The sequence below is a fragment of the Ovis canadensis genome, chromosome 7 (genome assembly GCF_042477335.2).
Source record: "Ovis canadensis isolate MfBH-ARS-UI-01 breed Bighorn chromosome 7, ARS-UI_OviCan_v2, whole genome shotgun sequence".
In the NCBI taxonomy this organism is placed as follows: Eukaryota; Metazoa; Chordata; class Mammalia; order Artiodactyla; family Bovidae; genus Ovis; species Ovis canadensis.
The window spans coordinates 70,391,689-70,418,607 of NC_091251.1; the positions used below are offsets into that span (position 1 = coordinate 70,391,689).

Sequence of the window (26,919 nt, forward strand, 5' to 3'; positions counted from 1 at the left end):
ATTGAGGGGTGGAGCTAAGGGGGGAAGAGAGGAGAACCCTTTAAATACAGAGTGCACAGAGGGCTACCCAGGAGCGCATCCTCTACTGTGTCCTCTGCAAGAAGGAGCCAGCCCTGAGCCCGAGCGATATGATGGAACCTGAGGAGTACAGAGAGAGAGGTGAGCACGGTTGTCCCTGGCCTTTTCCCTGTGGCCACTCTTCTAGAAACGGCTGCTTAGATGTTGGGGTGTCTTTTGACTGGAGCATTAGAGCTGACTCTTGAGAGTTGGCTTCTGCAAATTTTTTCCTGAGAAGGGAATGTGGGATCAGAGTTTAAAACTTTTCCTGGCCTCTTGTTCATCATCCCTCTCAGGCACCGAATCTCATGGACATCCACACTGCTGAGCCACGTTCTTCTTTCCACTTTCCCACAGGATAGGGCATTTGGATTTTTGATCCACTAAATGGGAAAAAGGGGATCATTCATTTTCTGAAAGAGAAAAGAATTCCTCTTAGTATTCTGCAGTCACTGCAATAATCTCATCTTTCTTCCTGTTTGTTTCTCTCTGTGTGACTCTGCCTGGAGAGTTCTTTCATTTAGTCATTCATTCCATATTTAAAGAGTACCTACTGTCTCTCAAACCTTGTGTGATGAGCAAAACCAGATGGTTATCCTGTTTTTCAGACATGGCTGTCCTAAGAGGGGAAATAGGTAGTTGCTTATAATTTCTCTTTTTATAAGTGTTTATATCCTCATCCCCACTAGTAAGTTATTTTGCAGCAAGTCATGGTCTTATATTAAAATCCAACTTTTCCTCTCATCTACCCAGACATAACTCACTAAGTAGACATGTCTGCATTTCAGTGGACATTAACTTATTTCATTGCTTTCCAAAGGCATTCAGCCAAGAGTAGGTTCCTGCGGACATTTATCCTGTGTGTGGAACACAAAAATATTTCACACAGTCCCTGGACAAGTGGAGGGCTAGGTCCAAGGCTCTCAGAGCACTGGGGGGATGCTGCTGCAATCACGAGAGGCATTAGGCCATGGGAGGGTTGGAGGAGAGCACAAAGAAGAGAGAAGTCCTGGGAGTTTTCACAGTTTTGTCTGGGGCTAGTTCTGTTCCTAAGAATTTTTCATGAGCTGATGCATTGGGAAGACATCAGATTCTCTTTCCTTCTTTCTCTCTCTCTGTTGCAGGCAGAAAGGAGCCTAAGGAGTCCTAAGGAGGAATGATAGATACTGAGAGAGACAGAGAGGGAGAGAGACAATGACAGAGACACAAAGAGACAGAGGCTCTGAAGATAGGGACCCTTTTCTGCAGAAATGAAAGGGAAGAAAGATAATTTGCAGTGACTTCAATATTTGACTTGGGTGTTTTTCTTCCTTATTTTTTTTTTCCCTGTTAAATCCTCATTTAATGAAGTATACCTCTCAAACATATCACACTTGTTCAGGGATCAAACATTTGGGTGGGTATGATTGCAGTTAAGAAAAAAATAGGGAAAGACTACAGTGAAGTCTTAGAGTAGAATTTGAAAAGATTTATCACATGTATAATATTCAATCAGCATACCACATTTTCCTATTACAGATTTCATTCTTCTTGGTTGTTCACTGTAAGTAGATATAAGAAAAAGGGGACATGATTTGACTCTTAAGACATGAAATCTATCTATGTATGAAACACATAAAATTTGTTTCTAGATTATTTGGAAAACATGTAAAGGAAAATCTTTCATAATAATTGTTGCTTTGGTTAATCGTATCCCACATTAGCTTTATAAGGTCTGCATTTTCTTCCTTATTTCATTTGTTCATTTGACAAAATTTTTTGAGCATCTGAAAACTTCCAGGCGCTGAGGTGTTGGTGGAGACGGAACTGAGGGAGATAAGTTGATTAAGACGTAGTCCTGCATTTCCCCAAGATTTCAGCCTAGTGCAGCATTCTTAGTCTGGGCCTGTGGTTGTACTTTGGGGAGTCCATGCACCTCAGAAATTATACACAAAATCATATGTGTATAAACCTACAGTTTTAATCAGATTCTCAAAGATGTTCACAAGTCCAAAAAATGTGAGGAATTAATGGTCCAGTGGAAATGGTGAACTAATAGAATTTTTAAATCTTTTATCAGAACCAGGTGTGGAAGCTTGCCATTTGTGCCAACAAAGAGTATAGGGGTGTGTGTGTGTGTGTGTGTGTGTGTGTGTGTACGTGTGTAATTTCTGGTTAGAAAGAACCACAGTGTTTATACTGAACCTCTAAGGTGATGAATAAATACATACTCTGTTTTTTGAAAAGAAAAAGAAAGGTGGGAGAGTTGTTCAGGATTGATATGGAGAAGGGAAGGGGAGGAAAAATAAGTACTTTACCTTGGTGAAATGGCAACCCACTACACTCCAGTATTCTTCCCTGGGAAATCCCATGGACAGAGGAGCCTGGTAGGCTATAGTCCATAGGGTTGCAAAGTGAAAGTCGCTCAGTCATGTCTGACTCTTTGTGAGCCCATGGACTATACAGTCCATGGAATTCTCCAGGCCAGAATACTGAAGTGGGTAGCCATTCCCTTCTCCAGGGGACCTTCTCAACCCAGGGATCAAACCCAGGTCTCCCTCATTGCAGGCGGATTCTTTTCCAGCTGAGCCACCAGGGAAGCCCAGGGTTGCAAAGCAACTGAGCAACTAACACTCTCACTTTTTTTACCTTGGTTTTAGAGTTTGAGGCCTTGGAATTTTTTCCTCTTGTTCATTTATATAGTCACATACTCTCTGCATCATTCATTCACTCCTTTGCACACCTCTTAATTTTTAAATTGAAGACAAGCTGTGTGCTGGAGGTCAGACCTTCCCTGACTCAGCCCATGAATCCATCTCCTTCCTCACCAAGTCTCTGGCCCTAACCCAAGGGCGATGGGCATGGGTTAGCCAGGCCCAGTCAGGGGACATAAGGCTGGCCTCTCTGCCTCTCTTTTAGGAAAGGAGATGGTGGACTACATCTGCCAGTACCTAACCACTGTGCGGGAGCGGCGGGTGACTCCGGACGTGAGGCCTGGCTACCTGCGAGCCCAGCTGCCTGAGAGTGCGCCCGTGGAGCCCGACAGCTGGGACAGCATCTTTGGGGACATTGAGCGAATCATCATGCCTGGGGTGAGATGCAGTCACCTCAGGGTGATTCTGGATGTCGGGGTGAAGGAGGGTGGGCGCTAGGCCTGGAAACCCTGCTTTAAGTAAATGTGAGATGACCCCCAGGCCCTAGACCACCAACATCCCAGCCTGTCTCCTGGGCACGTGGAGGGCCAGGACTTGGACTGAAGTTAGGTTTCTGGTGCCAGGACTGACCTGCAGAATTGGGTAGGGAGCAGGAAGGAGTAAGAACTACATCCTAGGGCCTGTCTGACAGAAGGGTGGAGATCTGATGGGATAAAATGAGTAGTGAAAATTGGACCAGAGGGGGAAGGATGACTGTGGGGAGCAAGATGGAGCGGGTGGTGGGAGTTAGTTCCTGGTGCTCCTGTTGGCAGAGCTGGGGGCTCTCCTATGGAATCCTGACATGTGCCAAAGGGAACCAGGGAAGCCAAGAACACCCACCTCTGACAGCATTCCGATTGTCAGGTTGGGGCGCCAGGAAGCCAAGTGAGTCCCAGTCACTTTCCCCTCTGAAGTGGGAGCTATATCCTTCCTGACCAAGGGATATCTGATGGATCTGCTTTTCAGGAGTAGGGAGGAGCTCCCCCTGAGTCATCTATACTCTCAGGGACAAGGGGCACAGCCTAGTGACAGTGAGGGGGGGCCAGGGAACTGACAGAGGCTGGCTGCTGCCTGGGGCTTGTGCTGGGGCCGCCGTGGGCTGTGATGGTATCCCGAAGCCCCAGGTGAGGAGCTGTGCCCAGTGCTCCTGCTGCAAGTGCACCGTGCTCCTCCCACGGAGGGGCTGCCTTTTACTGCACTCCACGTGCCAGGCACCGTAAAAGCTACATTGCAGACTGGCTTGTTTTATCCCCAAACTGAGGCTCAGACAGGTTCGTTGATTTTCCCAAAGTGACAGTTCTCCCTGCGTGGAGTGCTGGTGTCTTGAACCCCATGTGTCCAGCTGCCCTTCCCCAGCGTGACTTGACACTTGCTCCCATCACCCCCGAAGAGTTTTGGACTTAGATGTGCCAGAAGTACACCTGGAGGCAGGGGCGAGATAGTCTTCAAATACAGCAAGTGATAGCAAATTTATACAAAGGCAAATGCTCATCTCTGACCATTCAGCCTATTTCACAAGCATCGTTTGACATTTTCTATATCAGCAAAGCTCTACCAGGGAGGCTAGCTTCCTGATAAGATTATCTCATGGATTTCATTCTGTAAAATGTAATTGGTGGAGGCACCAACCGTAATTTGCTAGTGAGACCGAAAGCAACTGTCAGAAGAGGTGGAAATGAGCTGATTCATTTGACTGAAAAATTCCAGCAGTTGCTGGGGGTGTGGTTAAAGAGGTTCATTTCTGGACCTAGAGGTCTGTCTGTTTTGATAAGCATTCCTCCAGCTTATCTGATCTCATGTATCTTATTAGAACAGACAATTGCCTCTCGATAAGGCCAGGAGGTGGAAGCCCTTCTCTGGGTTTCCAAAATACTGTCACTAAGCACATTGATAATGAAGACCCAATCTTTCATCTCATCTCTCAGGCTGCACCAGCCTCTGAGAGTTGGCCTGAAAGCAGTTGGCCCTTTGCTTTCTCATATGGGTCAGCACCTCATTGAAAACTGGGTTGATTTCCCCCTCCACGCCTCACCCTAGACACAAAAGAAAAACTCTTTTTGCCTTAATTCCAACCTTGGTTAGAGAAACCAAGGAAGGGAGGGAGGGAGAGAAGAGCAGGGGGAGAAGGCAGAGTGCCATCCTGCTTAGGTGTTGGGGTCCGGAGTCAGGCAGTCCTGTATTTCTGCCATCTGTCCTTACCAGATGTATGCAATCATGGGGATGTTGTCTCTCTCTGCCAGCCCCAGTTGTTATCTGTAAAATAGGGATGATGGTAGAAACTCCTAATTGGAGTACTGTGAGAATTAAATAAGATATAGCATAGAAAGTGGAAGATGTTGTTATTACCTATGACACCTTCTGCCTGGTGAAATTCAGAGGAAGAGGTCTGTTACCTAAGAGTCAAGTCAGGATGTGATGCGTTTATCACCATGTGATTAGCTTACCATTAACATTATTAGTGCTTTACATTTTACAAATTTCTTCCCAAGCTAATTCACACAACAACCCCAGGAGCTGGGATTTATTTTATGATGAGAAACTGAGGTTGAGAGAGAGAGAGAGGTACAGGGGAGGATCCTGGTTTTATGAGGTCTTAATTGAATGCAAAATTTGGGACCCCCTTAAATTAAAAAAAAAATGAAGAATTAATCTTGAAAGAGACCCATGCAAACATGGGACCTTGATGCTTAAATTCATTAGCTTCACAGTCAATCTACAAGGTCATACAGCTTGTTAATAGCCAGCGGGTAGGACTGGAACCTGTGTCCTTGGGCTTAAATCTTGTGCTCCTTCTACTATACACACTCTCCAGAACACTGTCCTTGCTCTTGAAGGATTAAAGGGATTTGTGCACATGAAATAATTCAGTAATAAACCACAATGTTATCTCATGGGCTCTCAATAGGGTGAAATATCTAGAATGAGACCATCCCATGGTTTTGGGGAGGGGATCATGGAGGAAATGCACTTTTAGTAGCTTTCTAAGAATTAATAGGTTTTAGAACATCGTGTCTGTATGAGAAGAGCCTTCCTTTGGGGAACACAGCTTTGCTCAAAGATGTGATCACAGATATGAACGGGTCATGTTTGTAGATTAGTGAGATGAAGACAGAGGGGGCCGATGAGCCATCAGAAATGTTTCTGAGATTTGTTGTAGGGAGTCCTTCCTGTCCACTGGCTCCTCCTTTCATCTGGTTAGTCCAGCTGTGGGCACAAGGGTTAACCTGGAAGCAGGATCCCATATCCTTGGACTGGCATTTCTATCCTCTGGTCTTCTCTCTTCATCTCTACTGGGAAGCTCAGTACAGCTTTGAGCCCATGCCTGCCCAGGGAACTAGGGACGCCTTTTGCAAATGACTGGATGAGATAAGCCACCTGCTGCTACAGAGCACAATCTCACCTTCCTTTTTTTTTCATTTTTTATTTATTTTTATTTTTACTTTATTTTACTTTACAATACTGTATTGGTTTTGCCATACATTGACATGAATCCACCACGGGTGTACATGCGTTCCCAAACATGAACCCCCCTCCCACCTCCCTCCCCATAACATCTCTCTGGGTCATCACCGTGCACCAGCCCCAAGCATGCTGTATCTAGGAGTGCTGTGGGGGCTAAGCATTGGAGACTGATGCAAAGAGTACCCAGAATCCACAGCTCTGATTCCCATAGCGATTTTCATCTTGCATATTCCCTTCCGGTCTTTGCCTATGTGCAAATGCTCCACTGATGAGCGAGCTTAGAATAGGAGAAATGTGGGCAGCAAGAACTGTGAATATGTCTTATTTTTATGGATTTATGTCACTTGTTTGGTTGTCTTGAAAGTGTCAGCCGATCTCTAGAGTGGGTGCTTCCCCGTACCAGGGAGGGTCTCTGGAGGAGGAAAGCCCTGGCACCTGCCCCCTGGTGCCACATGTGTCTATGCTCTGACTCCAGGTGGTGCACTGGCAAAGCCCCCATATGCATGCCTACTACCCAGCTCTCACCTCTTGGCCATCACTGCTGGGAGACATGCTGGCTGATGCCATCAACTGCTTGGGATTCACCTGGGTAAGTAACAGTGGCTGTGGCTATAACCAGTGGTAAAGAGGGCATAGCAGGAAGGGACATCCTGGGACGGACATATTTTGTCCTGGCTTCTGAACAGGGTTTCAAGGTAAATATTAACAATCGCTACTTTCTTTGAGCTTAAGCTTTGTATAAATGATCTCACTTTATTCTTTAACCCTATGAAACTATGAGTATTGGCCCCATTTTGTAGGAGCCAATTAAGAAATTAAGGCTTAAGTAACTTATCTCCCCGAGACCACACAACTCGTACAGATAGAGATGAGATCTGGACAGACATCTGGTTATTACCAGTTTGTGACATTCTCTAAGCACTTTGATACCTAATGGTAACATTGTCTTTGAGTGGTTAGGGATATTCCCTAAGATTTCCCTTAATAAGCTCTTAAGCACCAATCAGCTTTAAGTTGTGCCAGAATCCTCCTAGAACAGCTCTGTATTTTAAGCCTTGACTATTATAGGGTGTGTGTGTGTGTGTGTGTGTGTGTGTGTGTGTGTGTGTGTGTGTGTGTGTAGGGGTGTGTAGGGGTGTGGGGGTGGGTTGGAAGCTAAGAGAATTGCTATCTTTTCCAGGAGGAAGTGGTTTCTTTCTTAGTCCTAAAACTTCCCCCTGGCCTTTAGAATGCTTTTCAGTTGGATATTTTAGGGACTTAGGGAGCCAAATAGAAGCCAAATGGAAGTTTCTGGGCCTGTTTGTCCATAAGGCTTTGGAGTCACAGGAGAATTTACCTCATTGAGGATGGCATGAACCAAAGCCCTGTTTTCTTTTCCCCTTTTGGTCTGGCAGGGATGGAGCACAGGACCTGAAAGTGGTCCCTTCTCCCTTCTCCAGGGACAAGACAGGTTAGGCCGAGGGAAGGTCAAGGCAGAGACAGATGTGTTTGGGGGGCGGTGGGGGCATCTTGGTGCCCTGAAGCAATCCAGATGAACTGCTTCCCCTTTTTCAGGCTTCCAGTCCTGCGTGCACAGAGCTGGAGATGAACGTCATGGACTGGCTGGCAAAAATGCTGGGACTCCCTGAGCACTTCCTGCACCACCACCCCGGCAGCCAGGGAGGAGGCGTCTTGCAGGTGCCTCTTCATAGCATAGGGACGAAGTAGGAAAAGATAAGCCAGACTTGCCCGGGCAGTTCTCGTGTTTTCTATGGAATTTCTGCCACGTCGCTCACACCACCACCATCACAGCCCACTGTCACCGTGATCACTGCCACTGTCACACGCGACACGGTCATCACAGATGTCACAGCCCCACCACAGGCCTTGCTCCCGCCGTTGCTGTCGCTACCATCTTGACTTCTGTTGCCTTTAAAAGCAGCCACCACTGTCTCCACTCTTCTTTTAGCTTTTTTTTCTTTTTGGAAAATGATTAAAATGTCAACAGGGCTTCTGAGTTGGACACAACTGAATGACTAAACACAGCACAGCACAAAATGTCAGCGGGGTTTCCCAGGTGGCGCTAGTCGTAGAGAACCTGCCGGCCGATGCAGGAGATGCAGGAGACTCTGGTTTGATCCCTGGGTCTGGAAGATCCCCTCTGGGAGGGCACAGCAATGCACTCCGGTTTTCTTGCTTGGAGAATCCCATGGACAGAGGAGCCTGGCAGGCTACAGTCCATGGGGCTGCAAAGAGTCAGACACGACTGAAGCGACTTAGCATGCACTCACACACACACACACACAATGTCAACATGTGATCCCATTTCTGGGATCACCTGATTCACGTTTCTTAGTTTATAATCTGACAACTCCCCTCTCTTGTCCTGTGATACACCTTATGGTAATTGGAAAAGAGAAGGCAAGCAGAGACTTCTTACCCACCCTCCTAGGTCCAGGAGATCCTTGCCAGTGAGAGAAATTAACAATCAATTTATCTTAACCTCTAATCCCATCCGTTGAATATCTGTCAAATGATAGTTCTTCAAATATTAATTTTTTTTGTCAAGATCAGTGCAGCACAGAGGAGCTTGCTGGGTGCCTTCCATAGGCTGTGCACATTGCTAGGTACTTTTGCATCTGTAAACCCTTGACATTCATGAGGGTTTGGTTCTGAGACCTTTGAGAAGCCCCAAATTCTTGAATTCTTCTGTAATGTGTCATTTTCTTGATTTTATGATTAGGTAGAGAAATAATAATCATAATTTTTCTTCCCTCAAAGGGTGGATGTTAGGATTCAGTGAATTCATCTTTAAATAAAAGTAGCTGTGCTGCCCTGAGATGAGAACTGGGATGTTTGCTGCCCCCATTTGCTAGCTAAGTGACTGCCTCTCTCACTCTAGTCTTTTAAAAAATTATTTATTTATTTATACATTTTTGACTGCACTGGGTCTTTGTTGCTGTACACGGGCTTTCTCTAGGTGTGGCGAGTGGAGGCTACTTTCTAGCTGTGGTGCTTGGGCTTCTTGTTGCGGTGGCTTGTCTTGTTGCGGCACACAGGGTCTAGGGTGCGCGGGCCTCAGTAGTTGTGGCACTTGGGCTTGGCAGTCGTGACACGCGGGCTTAGTTGCAGTCTTCCTGGACCGGGGATCAGACCTGTGTCCCCTGCACTGGTAGGTGGATTCTTAACCACTAGGACCACTAGGAGAAGTCCCATCTCCTTCCAGTCTTGTACTGATTAAATCTGATCCTCACAAGAAAGACAAATTCCTGCATGTTGTAGACCTTCTGGGTGTTAGCAGATAGTTACAGCTTCAGATATTATATCTGGAAGAACATGCTAAATGTCTGCTGGGCATGATCTTGCTTTCATCTAACTATCTCAAGAATCCTGTAGGTAAATACTGTCATTTAAACATCATCCCAGATGTTTGAAACCAGAGCACTGGAGCTCAGAGACGTTAAAATTTTGCTCCAGATCATACAGCTGGTGAGTGGAAGAATGAGGAGTCAAACCCCAGGCCTGTCTAAATCCAAACAGTGCTTTCTCCTGTATCCATCAGCTCTATGAACTTGGTTTAGTCCTGTCATCTCCCTGAGCATCACTGTTCTCATATGTAGACAGTAATCATGTGATGCAGGTCTGATGAGGAGCAAGTGGGATGGCAGAAACTTCTTTGTAAACTATGAATTGCTATATGGATAGAAGGTGGTATCATTATATTATTATTACTATGCTGCTGGCTTCCTTATTATGGAGTAGTTTTTAGCCACTGAATATCTTGTGGGATCTGGTCTATACCACTCTCTGTGACACAGTCTGCCAGGCTTTTCAGAAGGGACCAATCAGTTGCAGGTCACCTGAAGATTTCAGGAAGCCAGGACACCAAAGACTGAGCAAATGAATGACAAGGAGCATCAAGATTCTTGGGAGGTTGCTGAGGTGGCCCCCAGGATTCCCACAGTCACTGCCAGAGCAAAATCCTACCTAATATTTTTTGGATAATGATAGTCCCCTCTGGGAGGCAGCAAAAGAGTCACTCTCCATTTTATAAATGGAAAAGAGCCTTCTGGAGGGGCGATACTAGCTTAAGGTCACAAGAGCCATCAGCAGCAACACTGAGGCCCAAGTCCTCTCGCCCATGGGCCAGGACCCTCCCTCTCTGGGATATCCCTGTGGAAACAAACTCCATTTCACACCTAATACTGGGTTGGCCAAAAAGTTTGAGTTTCTCCATAAGATGGTAGGGAAGATCTGAGCTTTTTGGCAAAAGATCTGAACTTTTTGGCCAAATGAATACATTGAAAATTGTTTTTTTTAAAGACACAGGGAACGAACATATCTACAAGCAGACATGTATCGAGCATTCTCTGGACATTCTCTTTTTGGTCCCTGTGGCCTATAAAGATGTTGAAAATTGGAAAGTTATAGGAGAGGGAGGTTTCCCAGGAATGCATAGGAGGTTGTCAATGGAGATGGAGAACAGGCATGCGAGCTGGGGAGTGGGGGGAGGTAGCTCCTTAGGCAGGAGCTGTGTGTGTGCTTCCTCAAGAATAGCTATTACACACCCACACCCACCCACCCACACACACACACACACACACACCCCTACGAAGCTGGGGAATTTGTCAAGAGAATACGCGGAGAGGCTACCACTGTGAACCTTGCTTCCACTGCAGAGCACAGTCAGCGAGTCCACCTTGATCGCCTTGCTGGCAGCGAGGAAGAACAGAATCCTGGAAATGAAAGTCTCTGAGCCTGAGGCGGACGAGTCCTTCCTGAACGCCCGGCTTGTGGCCTATGCCTCCGACCAGGTGAATTGCCCAACACAGGCCAAGCCTTCAGGCAGGGAGGGCTGGGCTTCTGGAGTCTTAATTCTTGAGTGATTTCCCTGTAGACAGAAGCTTGTTGGGTTCAGGGCTACTCAGGCCTGGGAGATTTTCCAAGGAACCGTGGGGGAAGACAAATGTCAGATACTGTATTTGCTTCCCTTTGTCTGGTTTCAGTGGTTTCTGGGAGTGCTCATTCCCAGACGACTCTGCTAACAGGTTTCCGTGGTCCTTCCAGGCCCACTCCTCGGTGGAAAAGGCTGGTCTGATTTCCCTGGTCAAGGTGAAATTTCTGCCTGTGGATGAGAACTTCTCGCTCCGAGGGGAAGCTCTTCAGAGAGCCATCAAGGAGGACAGGGAAAGGGGCCTGGTGCCCATCTTTGTAAGTCAGACCACATTCTCAGCTTAGAACAGTAGAGTTGGAAGGGGAGGAAGGAATTTTGGCAGAATTCAGGTAAGTAACAGGCTTCAAACAAGAGCCAAAAGGTCCTCAAATATACTTTGTTTTATAAAGTATGAGTTGATATGTTAGGAAATAAGTTGTGTGGGTCATAACCAGTATTAAAAGAAAAAAAACAAGAAATAGAATAGAAAATATGAGCGTACCTTCCTGTATTGAGAATATGCATGTGTGGTAAAACTTTTATTTCAAATGCACATGTGTATATGTCCTAGTTGGCTCTCTAAAAGATATTTCTTACTGTTGCTGTTGTTCAGTTGCTAAGTTGTATCCAACTTTTTCTGATCTTGTGGACTGTAGCAGGCCAGGCTTCCCTGTCCTTCACTATCTCCCTGAGTTTGCTCAAGCTCACGTGCATTGAGTCGGTGATGCCATCCAAGCATCTCATCTTCTGTCGCCCTCTTCTCCTTCTGTCCTCAATCTTCCCCAGCATCAGGGTCTTTTCCAGTTAGTTAGCTCTGCACATTAGTTGACCAAAGTATTGGAGCTTCGGCCTCAGTCCTTTCAATGAATATTCAGTGTTGATTTCGTTTAGGATTGACTAGTTTGATCTCCTTGCAGTCCAAGAGACTCTCAAGAGTCTTGTCCAGCACCACAATTCGAAAGCATCAGTTCTTCAGTACATAATTTCTTACTGTGGGTCATGTTAAAATATAGTGTGAAATACCTGCTGTTCCAGTCAGATGCATGGGGTAGATAATGTCTCTGCCAAAATCTTTTTTCAGGCCGAATGTGTCACATAAGCCTATCTTCCCATGTTAACTGCCTTTGTTTTCCCCCAGGTCTGTGCAACACTGGGGACCACCGGGGTCTGTGCATTTGACTGCCTGTCAGAGCTGGGCCCCATCTGTAAGTGTTTGCCTTGTCTGGCTAGGAAGACAAGTGATGAGTTTTAACATGTTCCCTAGAGTAAGAGCCTGAAGCCAGCTCAGTGGAATTCTCCTGTTTCTCCTTGGTCAAGGCACAGAGCGTGGGAGGAGTCACCAGAGGTCACAAGTGCCTTCTCCTAGGCAGCCAGGTCACCGCTTCTCCCAGTGGGGGACTGGGCTGACCTCCCTTGCCTCCCATCCTCAAGGCAGCAGTGAGAGGTCCTCAGATCTCTCACCGTCTCCCTTGTATGTTGAAATATGCTTAAAGCAGGGTGTATCCAAAACAGAGGGTAAATGAGGCATAGTGGAATATTTTCTAGTCTTGGCTAAGAAAATGAAAAGGGCAGGGCAGAGTAAACCCCTGAGTGCGGGGAATAAGGGCAGAAGAGAAGCCCAAATGTGACTGTTCAGAATTCTCAAGTGAGAAGCCCATTAGGCAAGAGAGCCCCTCCCTCTCTAATGTTTGCATTGGATCCATTAACCTTGTTCTCTGGGCCGGTGGTAAATTGGCTTCTGTTCCAGAAAGCTCTGAGTGGAGCCCAAGAGAGTGTCGCCCCTCTGGTTGGTGAGAGGAAAGGCCAGGGTGAGGCTTGTAGGCTTTCCCCATCGGGGTGGCCCTGCCTCCCTGAGTCCCACTCCTTGCACTGACAACCTCCCCGTGCCCACATGCCTCGGTGTCTTATTCCGCCCCGGGCATCCTTGCCTAGTCCTTCCCTCGCAGCCAGGCCAGATGAAAGATGCTTTTTAGCTGCTGGTGACAACCAACGCCCCCCCCGCGCTGCCATCCCCAGCAGGTGACGTTTGCCTCCTCAGGTGCCCGTGAGCAGCTGTGGCTCCACATTGACGCTGCCTATGCAGGCACTGCCTTCCTGTGCCCCGAGTTCCGGGGCTTTCTGAAGGGCATCGAGTATGCCGATTCCTTCACCTTTAACCCTTCCAAGTGGATGATGGTGCACTTTGATTGTACCGGCTTCTGGTGAGTGTGGCATCCGGGCTCCCAGCCTGTGGGAAGGCCTCACTTCCTTCAGAGAGGCCTGAGCCCACTTATGCCCATTTGGAACCCCGCAGGGTCAAGGACAAGTACAAGCTGCAGCAGACCTTCAGCGTAGACCCCATCTACCTCAGGCACGCTGACTCGGGCGTGGCCACCGACTTCATGGTGAGTGGCGGGCGTGGACAGCCTGGCGGCCTCTGAGATGGAAAACTGGCTGCTTCTGACCCCTCGAGGGTCTCCTTCCCTCACATTCTGAGCCCATCCCACAGTATTGCCGCTGTGCACCTTCAGATTCAAACTGTGCCTGAGCATACAGAATGAAACCCAGAAAACTTTGTAAAAAACCCTAAAAAATGTGACCAACCTTTGAGGCAGTGTGCAAGTTTCCTAAGTATCTGTGGCATTTGAAAATTCTCCCAATTCCCTTCTGCCTCCATCCTGGGTAACCTTTTCTGCTTATTCCCCAGCAGCAGGGCAGGAAGGAGAATTTCTACAGGCAGGAAAAGAGGCTCCTTGCTTACACCACTGTCTTCCTTTAGTCCCCATCGAGGTGCTGTGGGAAGCTACGCGGTGGGGATGGGGCAATGGGTACCCTTCCTGAAGGCCTGGACGCCTCCAAGCGTTCCTGTCTGCCCAGTGGCTGCACCTCAGTCTCTTGATGCTGTACACATTCTCAGTCTCTACTGTCTCTTGGGGAAATAACTTCTTCAGATATACTTCTCAGCCTGAAGATGGGTCCTCCCTTTAATTTTAGGGGAGACAGGGATGTAAGAGCTTCCCAGGTGGTGCTAGTGATAAAGAACCCCCCTGCCAATGCAGGAGACGTAAGAGATGTGGGTTTGATCCGTGGGTCTGGAGGATCCCCTGGAGGAGGACATGGCAACCCACTCCAGTTTTTTTGCCTGGAGAATCCCATGGACAGAGGAGCCTAGTGGGCTACAGTCCATGGGGTTGCAGAGTTGGATAGGACTCTTAGCAACTTAGCATGCGCACACCCAGTGATGTAAACTAGTAAATTACATATAACATAGCCAAAGCGAGGGAGAGTGAGATGAGCTGGCTCTGAGATTCCATACAAGCAGTGGGCTTTTGGGAAACTTAGTGAACCTCTCTCAGCCTTGACTTTCTCATCTGCAAAATGGGCTTGGTGATACTGGTTTCATAGGATATTGTGAGGCTGCAATGGAAACATAACATGTAGATCACTTATTACTGGGAATGTGGTACATGCTCCATAAATGGTAGGCATGACATTTCCAAAAGCTCTTCTTTTAAGCTGCAGAGATTTGTTGTACAGTAAAGAGATTAAGTATGTAGGTACCAAAGACAGATGATCTGTGTTTGAATTCTGGCTTCTCCATTTATTAATTTGTGTGGACTTGGGCAAATGACTTAAACTATTTAGGTTTTCTCATCTATAAAATGAGGGTGATAATAACAGTACTATCTTCTTAGGCTTGCTGTGAGGATTGAATGAATGAATTCAGAGAAGCCCAGAGAGCGATGCCTGTTATCTGTGAGTCATTTTTTGTGAAGAGACGGTTCTGTCTTCTCACCTTGGGCTGAAGCATCTAGGCCTTTTACTCCTAAAATAATCACTCTATCATCTCTTGATTATATTGGTTACTATCCCTTGGACCAGTTCATATTTCTTAAGATTTTTTTTTGAAGCTTTTTGATTAGAATTTCAGTCAATAAGCTTACAGTGGTCTGGGAGGACCCTCCAGAAGTTGATAAAAATAGAATAATGGTTCTTTCATCACTACTATCCTGTGTAGTGGGTTTTCAGTATTTTTTTTTAATTAAAAAAATATAGCAGCCCAAGGGCCAGATATCTTCAGGGATAATTCTGGGTTTCTCTCCTGAGTATGATATGATGCCTATTTTCCTGTAAGTAAACTTGGATCATCATAACTTAAGAGCATTTTCTTACCTTGGCCCATTTTGGATTTTATGTTACTTTTGGTGTTTTTGTCCACAACCATACCTCAGGATCTTCTTGTGGCTCATTCCCATCACTTTTGAGATTTCATGGTGCTCTGTCTCTTGCAGATCACTCATAAGAATGTTAAATTGAGCTTTTCTTGGCACTGATCCAGGGGAATCTAACTATGAATATTTCTACAACCAGAAGGTGCTACTTTATTTTTTCCTCCCCCCACCTCTAATCTTATGGATTTTAATTTTCAAATCTTGAAGCAATTCCTAGAAAAGTGAAGCTGCTGTCTGTTGTGATCCCAGGGGTCTTCACTTCTGCTCTGACTCATACCTCAAGCTCTTTTTCAGCCAGGTGACTGAAACTTTAAATAAAAGCTTATCCATTTTAAGATGAGCCAGAAATAGAGCAGCAAACTGGTAGAGAAGACTTGAGGACTTCATCCCTGGGACCCTGGAGCCACCTAAAATCAGGGCTAGAGTCTTCTGACATCAGGAAGCTTCCTCTTCTCCCCACAGTTAGTGGAGAGGGCATTGTCTTGTCCTTGGCAGGGAGGCTGGCAAAACCTTGATAGGACATAGAAAAGATTTGGTGATACCTTGAGTTAAAGAAGAGCCATGTCCAAATTTCTTGTTCCAACAGAAAATATCAGCTAGAATCACCCTCCTGGGTCAGCATGGATTGATTTCAGAATAGTGACAAGAGAAACAACTGGGGGATATGGACAGACTGTAAAGAAATCAAAATGAAAATCATCTCTGCTTCTCATTTAATTTGCTGGTCAGTTATTGTAGTCAATTGGCCATAGCCATCTGGAAAACTATATTTTTAGGAAAGACCACTATTATCCATTCAATAGTCTACATCCGGAGTGTCCATCTAACTAAGGGTGGAGTTTACACTTTCCTTGTCACAGGGATTTTTGTCCTGTATCCAGGTTTTGATGCCCTCTGCTGGTAGAGAAAGTCCCCAAGCTGGTCTTCAACACAAGAGTGTTTTGCTTGGAAATCAAAGGCTTAGTACTTGATACAGAGAAATATTGTCCATCAACCAAGGGGTCATGTCCAAACTGTGCCTGAGTCGGGAACTGGGGTGAAGGATGCAGATGTGCACAGTTTTGAGGATTAGGCCATTCTGTGAAGGACCAGATAAATATTTGATGGAACAAATATTTATTTTTAGTCAACAGAAATTGTGGCAAAGCTTTCTGACACTTGAGGAGGAGGTCATTTAAACTCAGAGTACTCATCGGACAATTGCAAATATTTTCCAAACCCTTTGCTCTGTTTTCAGACCTTAGAGATTGCTGTGGAATTGGCTTGAACATTTTCAGCTCTTTGGTGCCTGCAGCCTTGAACTTTAAGCTCTGCTGGACTTGGTCACCAGGAGCAAAGGGTCAATTTGAGTCTAACAGAGGCTGAGATATACTTGCTTATTTGAAATCCAAGGATTGGAATGCTGCCTCCTGAGGACACAGGAATGTCACAAGGAAGATCAGGACAGGACAGTGATATTAAGTGACGATCATCTTAGTTCTAGGCAGAAATGGCGCTGTGATTGGTGGCTCACATTTTATCATCTAAATAGCCAACATCTACTGACAGTTTCCTGTGACGCTCTTCACCCTGGTTCTCTTCACACCACTTCCCTGGAGGTGCTGCTCATTCTTGTCTCACGAGGAGCCCGTGAGGCAGCACTGCCCAAGGGCGCAGGTAGTCAGAGGCAGAGCTTGAGGAGAAACCCAGGTTTTCCAGACTCAAGCATCTGAGCTCTTGACCCCCATACTTTACATTTTTGTAATAGAAATAAAACTTTATTTTCTGCAATTCAAGTGATTAGGTTCTTTTTGGAGAAAGTTGTATTTCGCCCTATCTTGGATTTCAGCCTGGGATGAAACGTTTAAAGTAGCATTTAAGGCAAAATGTCTTCTCCTTGGTTCAGGGTCATGGACTTGGTGTCCGCCTGTGCCGCCCTTAGGGCCAAGCTCACTAGGGTTTGGTCACATAATGCAGCGGCCTCCGGGTAACTTGCCTGGCTTCTTACCAGCAGGCTCGGGAGTCATGGTGACAGCGCGCGTCCCTGGAGGGCTGTGTGGGCAACGGATGATGAAGCCCAGTGGGGTGTGTGGCAGCAGCGGGGGCCCTGTCTTTAACCACGAGCACTGTCTTCCTTTGTTCTAGCACTGGCAGATCCCCTTGAGCCGGCGCTTTCGCTCTATTAAACTCTGGTTCGTGATTCGGTCCTTTGGGGTGAAGAATCTTCAAGCGCATGTCAGACATGTATGTAGTGGGCAGATGTGGGCGGAGCCTGGGCTTTCTTTATGGCCTAGTGGGGAGGAAGGCTGGTTTCTGCTTTGCAGACCTGCCCTAGGGACTTGTGATGTATGGCTCAGATGTCTGGGCCTGTTCCTGAACTCCTGGGACTTGATTATTCAGGGTGGCCATCTGTTTGTTAGCTTGAGGATCACTGAGCAGAACGTGACACCAAGGGCTGTCTGGTGTCTGTGCTGCCCATTTGAGTGTCTCACCATCCGTTCTGCTACTATGGAGCACCGGGCGGGGGGGGGGGTGGGGAGGGGGGGGCATGGCCTGAGAGCCTGGTTTGCAGAGAAAGAAACAGAGAGTAAATCAAAGGGCGGCATGTGCCCAGGGTAGGAGCCTGTGTTTTAAATAATTACTCAGAGAGTCACAGCTGTCTGGAAATGTTAGTCACTCTCATGGTTATGCCAGAAACCTGGCTCTCCTGGCTTAGACATGTAGACCTACCAAGTCTGGAACAAACTTCCCTGCATTATGTCAATAAGTATTTACTAAAGGCGTATTTGGTACAATTTATTTCAACTCAATTCAAGAAAAAAATTATTGTGTTAGAAAAGAGACCCGGAGGTGACTGAGATAGGTACCGTCCCTCTGTCAGTCTTTTTTTTGTTTGTTTGTAAACCTTCATATTTATTAAACCTGCACATGTGATAAAATGGCACTGATCAAAATACACACAAGCACATATACAGGTGAGTATTGGTAACCCCCAATCTATAAAATTCATAGATTGTGTCCATGTCAATATGCTGGTGGTGATACTGTAGTATAAATTTGCAGGCTGTCATCATTGTAATAAAATGAGTAAGAGAGCATGTGATCTATGATTTCTTATAAGTACCTGTGAATTTATAACTACATGAAAATAAAGGTTTAAATTTATTCAGACCACATTTAAATTTTGTTGGTAAATTTCACAATGACCGTCTCACTGTGACACCTCTGTAGGGGCACTTCACAGGTAAGAACTGAGCCAGGTGGGTGCAGTGACTTGCAATCTGTATTATGTCTAAGATTTTTGTCAAGCAGCACTAGACAAAATGGCTAAGGCTCTGTCATATTCTTCCTGGAAGGGGTGGAACTTAACTAAGAATTTTTGTCAGCAGTGTTTTCCTCTCATTTTTACAAGTGCCCATGAGAAAGACAAGGTTGTTGAATAAAAGCAGCAGGCTTAATCCAAAAATGTCGTCCTTTGTTCCTCTGTGTGTCTCTTCCTGTCCACCTTTCCTCTAGGGAATTCCTTCCTCCTTTAACAAATACAAAGCCCAATGAAATGGTTGAATCACTAAGGATGACTGGCTTACTGCTGGTAATTTTACATTTGTTATTAACATCAAGGTGTTGGTTTACTGGGTGCTGATCAATGAGCGGCTGTCACCCAGCCTATTGAGGGACATGAGGCACTTGTGCCCTCTCTAGATTGATTTTCAGACTCAAGACTGAAATGTAGTCGCTAGGGGATGAGGTGGTGGAGGTTACAAATTGTCAGGAAAATGCTTTTGCTTCCAGTTTAGGACTGGCTATTGACCTGCAGGTGCTGGCCCACTCCCCTCATGCTGCCTCTTCCCAACTCAAAGTCCTCGATTCCCATCAGCTCCCCTTTTCCTGCACTAGGCCCAGACCCTGGGGCCTGGCTTTCAAGGACCCAGTTATCAGCCTCTAAGCTCAGGCTTCTCCCTGGCCCATTCTGGCTGCATCCTCAGTGTGCCTCTGCGCCTTCACCTGTGTTTCGCTCTCCTGAACCACCCTCTCCTCTCCAAATGATGCCAGCAGATTAAGTTCCGCTTCTCCCAGGAGCTTCCCTCACTATTCCACCTGCCATCATCTCTAGATTTGTACCTGAGATGTCTTACTCATGTAGATTTAAGAAAAATTTACACAGAAAGTTCTCAAAATTGGTAGGGCAAGATGGAAATGGGTTTGGAGGGAAGGAGGTATGGGGGAAATGATGACAGAATTAGAAAGTAAATTGTGAAAGTATAAAACGGCTAGAAAACACTTAGTAGAGTGCTTCCCCTGAGAGAGAGTTTTAGGGCTTGAAAATGAAAAGTGCTTAGGGAGAGATTGGAGATAATTTTAAACAGACCACGCCTTGGAGAGAGAAAGTGGTTCTGGATCAAATCAAAAGGATTGTTAGCTAAATCCTTTTGACTTCTCTTGAAATAGAGTAGCCAGTGTGAGAGTCAGGTAGTAGCAATTACTTAGCAAATAGTTTATTAACATCCTTCTGGTTACCTGGGGAAATTTTTAAAAATGGAAGAAAGGGCGGAAGAAAGGGCAAAAAAAAGGGCAAATTTTAGCCTTATTTAGTTAGTAATTCTAAGAAAAAAATAGGAAATTAAAAATGATAACTTCAGTGAAAGATCAATATGGTACAAAGCTTTAAAATTACTTTATTGTGGTAAAATATAGATAACATAACCCTTAAATTTTAATCTTAAAAATTTTTTTTTCTTTCTTTTTTAAAAAAACGTATTTTGTATTAGGGTAGAGCCAATTAACGATGGTATAATAGTTTCAGGTGAATAGCAAAGGGACTCAGCCATACTTATAACATGTATCCATTCTCCCCCAAGCTCCCCTCTCATCCAGGCTTCCATATAACATTGAGCAGAGACAACTCTAACCATTTTTACGTGCATATTAAGTGGTATTAAGTGGTATTAAGTACACTCACAAAGTGTTCAACTGTCATTACTATTTCCAGAACTTTCCCTTCATCCCCAGCAGAAACTCTGTACCCATTAAACAGGTTTAAAGCCTTCTCCATGAGGATAATAGGTAAAAATATATTCTTTGTGGAATGTCAGAAAAAAAGAGGATAAAGGGCATTTGAGGTGAAAATGTTTGAGAGGTTAGGGGAAGATGGAGACTTAGGATATGGGGGCAGGGCTGTCAGCAGCCCACACTGTGCCTTAATGTGCAGGAGAAACAAATGTTGCTTCCTCTGAGCATTTGCACCCTGCAAGAGGCACCTGGCTGGCAGTATAGAACGCGGGCTGGGTGTGGGCCCTTGCCAGCCCGGAAGCTGAGACACCTGAAGCTGGTTTATGAGGGCACATTGCCTTAATGGCAAGGCAAGCGGCTTCTGGGAATTCCTTGGTGGTCCATGGTTAGCACTCTGTACTTTCACTGCTGAAGGCCGGCGTTCAAATCTTGCTTGGGAAAGTAGGATCCCGCATGCCTTCTTTTTCTGGGGGTGGGTTGAGAGAGGGCCTTGAGACATGAGTTCTCAAAGTGGAGCTAATGTGACAAGAAATACAGAGCCATTGGAGGTTTTACAGCTTGGAACAAAATCAAATGGAGAAGGAAATCAGGCAGAAGTCACTTAGGTCTCCACGGTTCACAGGCATGACAGCTTTAAACCTGTTTAGCAGGGCGAAGTTTTATGCACAGTCTTCTCTTCCTGTTAATAATCTCAGTTCTCTCGATGTTCACAATTCTAGGGCACAGAAATGGCTAAGTATTTTGAATCTCTGGTCAGAAATGACCCTTTCTTTGAAATTCCTGCCAAGAGGCACCTTGGCCTGGTGGTTTTTCGTCTCAAGGTAATGCGATCTTCTGTCTCACAGGAAGGGTGTTATTTGGTGACTTTCAGCCTCTTGGAAATGTAAATACTGGGCTTCTGCGGATGCTTACTGGGAATAATGTGGTATGCTCTTGTCTTTATCCTTCAAACAGGGTCCTAACTGCCTCACAGAAAGCGTGTTAAAGGAAATAGCTAAAGCCGGCCGTCTCTTCCTCATTCCAGCCACTATCCAGGACAAGCTGATCATCCGTTTCACTGTGACATCCCAGTTCACCACCAGGGATGACATCCTGAGAGACTGGAATCTCATTCAGGACGCTGCCACTCTCATCCTGAGTCAGCACTGTACTTCCCAACCCAGCCCTCAGGGGGCGAACCTCATCTTCCAAACCAGGGGCCCCAGAGCCTTGGCCAAGAAGATGTCCTTTCCCCCTGTCAACGAGGCAGGCGATGACCCAGCCCATTCCAGGAAGATCGTCAAGCAGCCTCCGCGTGTGGGAGCCAGTCCTGTGAGCCGCCATCTTGAAACCGTGCTGGACCCACTGGATGACTGCTTCTCTGAAGAGGCTCCAGACGTCACCGAGCACAAGCTGTCCTCCTTCCTGTTCAGTTATTTGTCTGTGCAGAACAAGAAGAAGGCAGTACGTTCCCTCAGTTGCAATAGCGTGCCTGTGAGTGCTCAGAAGCAACTGAGCACAGAAGGCTCTGTGAAGAATGGTGGCTCCTGCCGGGTCAGAGTCTTTTCTAGGTTCCCAGAAGAGATGATGCTGCTGAAGAAGAGTGCCTTCAAAAAACTAATCAAGTTCTACAGTGTCCCCAACTTTCCTGAATGCAGCTCTCAGTGTGGGCTACAGCTGCCCTGCTGCCCTCTGCAGGCAATGGTTTAGACCAGCGGGTTCAGCCTGGGTCCATAAATGTGCTTCAAGGAGTCTTTGAACCTCTTAAAATTGATTCTGAATTTATGTGCTTATATGTATGTGCATTTTTCTTGGGAAAAAGCCAATGATTTCTCATGAACCTCATAGAGGTTCATGACCTATGATAGGATTCAAATAGAGAATTTAAGCCAGCATGGTCCAGAAGACTCCAGCAGGCTGGCGAGAGAGAAAGGGTCTAGGGTGGGGCATTGATGGGCAGCTTCTGTGGTTTAGCTTGTGACACTGAGACTTTCAAGTTTCATGAAACATAATGTGGAAATAAATTGTGCTTGTCTCTGAAAAAAATTATTCTGTGTCACTCAATTGACCACTGAAATACTTGTTTTGCTTTTTCCATTATGGTTTATTACAGGGTTTTGAATATAGTCCCCTGTGCTGTGCAGTAGTACAGGGAAAGATTTTGTTGTTTATCCATTCTGGATATAATAGTTTGTATCTGCTAATTCCAGATTCTCAATCCATCCCCCCACCCCTACTCCCGTCTTGACAACCACAAGACAAGTCTGTTCTCTCTGTGAATCTGTTTTCGTTGCACAGATAAATTCATTTGTGCCATATTTTAGAGTCCACATATAAGTGATATCATATGGTACTTGTCTTTCTACTTCTGATTTACTTCGTTTAGTATGATAATGTCTAGTTGCATCCATGTTGCTGCAAATGATAGTATTTCATTCTTTTTTGTGGCTGAGTAGTATTCTGTTGTGTGTGTATATATGTGTGTGGGTGATATATATACAGACACTGTATCTTCTTTATCCACTCATCTTTTGGTGGACCTGTAGATTGTTTCTATTTTTTGGCTATTGTAAATAGTGCTGCTGTGAACATTGGGTTGTATGTATCTTTTTGAATTATAGTTTTATCCAAAGATATGCCTGGGAGTGGGATTGCTGGGTCATATGGCAACTCTAGTTTTTTGAGGAACCTCCATCCTGCTTTTCATGCACCAATCTACATTACCATCAACAGTGTAGGAGTGTTCCTTTTTCTCCATACCCTTTCCAGCAGTTTTTGTTTGTGGACTTTTTAAGGATGCCATTTTGACCAGTGTGGGTGGTAACTTACTGTAGTTTTGATTTGCATTTCTCTAATAATTAGCAATGTTGAGCATCTTTTCATGTGCCTGTTGGGTGGCTGTATATCTTCTTTGGAGAAATGTCTATTTAGGTTGGGTTGTTTGTCTTTTGTTATTGACTTGTATCAGCTGTATATTTTGGAAACTGAGCTCTCGTCAGTTGCATTATTTGCAAATATTTTCTCTTAGTCTGTAGGTTGTCATTTTTTTTGTTTATGGTTTCTTTTTCTGACCACTAAAATATTGATTTATTAACCAGGGCATGTTCTGGAGTCTAAATGAATGTACTTATAGATTTTTAGTATGCTAAAGATCTGACTTTAATGTGAGAAAAAGTTTGGAGAAGCCCTTGGTAGGAAAAACACAGACAGTTTGAGCCAGACACTGTGACTTACAGTTTATAAATGAGGAAATAGAGACACTAGGCCACACAACTTACAAATGGGCAAGCCCAGGACTCCTTATCTTCATGCTATTCCCACCAGATTATACTGTTCAAGGTTGTCCTTGATCAGAATCTCACTATTCATCAGACCTCTCTAATTCTTCTTTACAGATAAATGTTCCCTCTCTAGGTTTGGAACTTGTGCATTTTCTTTTTTTTCTGGACCCTGTAGTCAAATGAAAGTTTTTTTCCCGAGCAGCTTACCCATGGTGAGTTCTTTCCATTTCAGATGGTACTTTTATAGGGAGTAGTTCTGAAATTGGTTATATTAACACTGCTAAAGATAAAGTGGCTGCTAGTTTCTGAAATTGGTTATATTAACACTGCTAAAGATAAAGTGGCTGCTAGTTAAAACAGCAAGGATACATTTTTTTTTCTTTGTTTTTCTTTTGGCTGCTGGGTCTTTGTTGCGTGCAAAAGCTTCTCTCTACTTGCCATGCGCAGACTTAATTGCCCTGTGGCATGTGGGTGGGATCTAGTTCCCTGACCAGGGATGGAACCCGGATCCTCTGCTTTGGAAGGTGGATTTTTAACCACTGGACCACCAGGGAAGTCCTGGTAAGAACAGATTTTCAATCAGTAATAACTATTTGCTATAGAAAAATGAGTCCAGTGTGAACTAGGCTTAACTATATTTGTACAGAGGTCACTGGACACTTTAGAGGGAGAATGTGGGAACAGGGAGAACGCCTGCAGGGGCTCAGTAGGGTTAAGGAAATGAAAAATTACCAAAAGCAGGAGAGGGGTTTGATCCATGGAAAGCCCACCTGGGTTTGCTAACTGGTGCTTATCGAAGTGAGGCCCCTACCCTTCCAAAGAGGTTGGGAGATAGGGACCCTATCTTCAAGTGTTGCCTGGAATAAGTGGAAAATACTTTGGCAGCCTTGGGTTTTCTCAGGCAGGCACTTTAAGGGGATGTAGGATTATCCGAGGGGTGTGGCCTTGAACACTTAGAAACTCTGCTCCTATTTTATTCAAGTCTTTATAAGTCAAGGTTGTGGCCCAGTTGTGAAGAGGACTTAGAGGAGCCTAAGTAGAATTTTGGTCAGGGTGAGAATCTTTGTCAAGAGTTTATACTTGCATATTACCCTTGTTCTCAATTAGTCCCTGAACTTTGCCCATACTGGAATCACCTGGGAGTCTTTAAAAACAAAGTACTGATACCTGGTGCTCACTCCCAGAAATCTTGATCTAACTGGTATCAGATGGGCCTAAGGCTTTGGGTTTTTTTTAACAGTTCTCCAGTGATCTAAAAAGCCGCAGTGTTCTAGAGTTGCTTGCTGTTCCAAGAGGGGCATGTGCACCAGAAGCACTGGCATCCCCATGCACTTCTTATGCAGCTTGAAGCTTGAGAAGCCCTGCTCCAAGCCAGTGGTTCTCAAGTTGAGCCTGCCGCAGAGTCACCAGCAGGGCTTGTTAAAAACATAGATGACTGGGCCCCTCCCCAGTGGTTCTGATTCAGTAAGTCTGAGGGGCCTGATAATTTGCATGTCTGACAAGTTCCCAGCTGATACTGATGCTGCTGATCTGGGAACATGCTCTGGTCTATAAAGACGTGGTCTCTTCTGCAGGTTCTGGGTGGGAGCTTAATGATGCTAATGAGCTGCCTGTACATCTTCTCCCCAGGCTTCCATTGTTTTTTCGTTTTGTTTTGTTTTATTAAAGAGGTTTGACTAGACACTCTCTAGGATTGCTTTCAGTTTTGCTGTAGCAAATAATAAGCATGCGTGTATCTAGTAAATAGACACTGTTAACATGAATTTTCAAGAACAATTGAAGGCTAAAGATGATAGAGTGCTGCTTTATGCTGGACCTTCCCTGATGCCTGTACTTTGAGTCACTCCAAATCTAAGATCCAAATCTAAATCTAAGTTGATGAAAGATAATCCACACCCGAAGAACTGAATTATACTAAGCACACATGATGTGTAACTCAGGATGCTTTTTCTCTGTGTCAGTGGTTCTCAAAATGCAGCCCCTGATCAACAGCATCAGCATCACTTGGGAATTCGTTAGAACTGCAAATTCCAATTCCAGTTTCAACTCTGGAGAATGGGTCCCAACAGTCTGTGTCTTTTTAAAAATATGTTTATATGTTTATTATTGGCAGGGCTGGGTCTTCCTTGCTACGCAGGCTTTCTCTAGTTGTGGAGAGGGGATACTCTCTAGTCGCGGTGCATCAGCTTCTCATTGCAGTGGCCTCTCCTGTTGCAGAGCATGGGCTCTAGGTGTGCAGATTTCAGTAGTTGCTGCATGTGGGCTAAAAGTAGCTGCGGCTTGTGGGCTCCGGAGCACAGGCTCAGTAGCTGTGCAACACAGGCTTAGTTGCCCCGCAGCATGTGGAATCTTTCCAGACCAGGGATCATAGTGGTGTTCCCTGAATTGCAAGGCGGATTATTAATCACTAGACCACCGGGGAAGTCCCAGTCTGTGTCCTACCAAAACTTTTTGGTGAAGGTGACTCTCAGTGTTCAAGTTTGAGACTCACTGCTGTACCTGAACTAGAAGACTCAGATAATCCATTTGGCTCATCCTCTCGGCCTCTAACACACCTCCCCATTCCCCACATATATATATAAAAGCTTGCATGTGGAACCAGGTATTTATCAGGGTTGCCTGATAAAATAATTATTGCCTCCCATGTATGAGGCACTAGATACATAATGATGAGCAAAATAGATGAACTCTCTACTCTCATGGAGCTTACAGCTTCATAGATGTATGACATCTGTACAAAAGGAAATTGACCATCATAGTGGAATGCACCATCAGCTGTATATCCACATGACAATATGGTACTCTGTGCACCTGGGGAGACGGTACCCATGCCGACTAGAAAACCTGGGTTGGCCAGGCATCCAGCTTTCCCCTGCACAGGGCTGCAGTGATCCTGACTGACATCTTTCCTCTTAGCTGTCTCTTTACAGTCTTCATGCAGGCCCACCAACTGTAATGACAAAATAATTATTTTCCAAAAGTCAAAACACTTGGAGAAGACTCTGGCCTTCCTTCTAGGGGTCTTTCCAGTCAGCTTCCCTTGAAGCTCTGACCTGACTTCCTAAACAGCAGCTTGGAAAACTCCATCACACTGTGCTGAGCTTATCTGTTGGTCCTTAGCAGGGACCCACTAAATGCTTGTGGAGCTGGTGTACAAATGAATAACATGTGTAACATCATCTTTTAGGGAGGGTCACTGTGTTTTTATACTGATTCTTCTTGGCTTTTATTTCAGATGCTGACATTCACTAGTTTTACCCCCAAATTATTTTGGTGCCTGTAGCAGCCTATCTACGCACTCATTATATGTCTCCAACCAATGCACTTGAAATCAGAGACCTGTTGGATGATTTACA

At 45.3% G+C, this 26,919-nt stretch overlaps 1 protein-coding gene across 1 annotated transcript; it reads left to right on the forward strand.

Annotated features, from left to right (window-relative positions):
• Positions 1-22,328, forward strand: HDC (histidine decarboxylase). Its single transcript, XM_069596541.1, has 12 exons — positions 1-159; positions 2,956-3,128; positions 6,667-6,780; positions 7,746-7,868; positions 10,850-10,984; positions 11,238-11,381; positions 12,242-12,308; positions 13,142-13,304; positions 13,397-13,487; positions 17,439-17,537; positions 21,023-21,124; positions 21,258-22,328. The coding sequence occupies exons 1-12, from the start codon at positions 129-131 to the stop codon at positions 21,990-21,992; spliced, it is 1,977 nt and encodes a 658-aa protein (XP_069452642.1). The 5' UTR covers positions 1-128; the 3' UTR covers positions 21,993-22,328.
• The last annotated feature ends 4,591 nt before the right edge of the window (positions 22,329-26,919 follow it).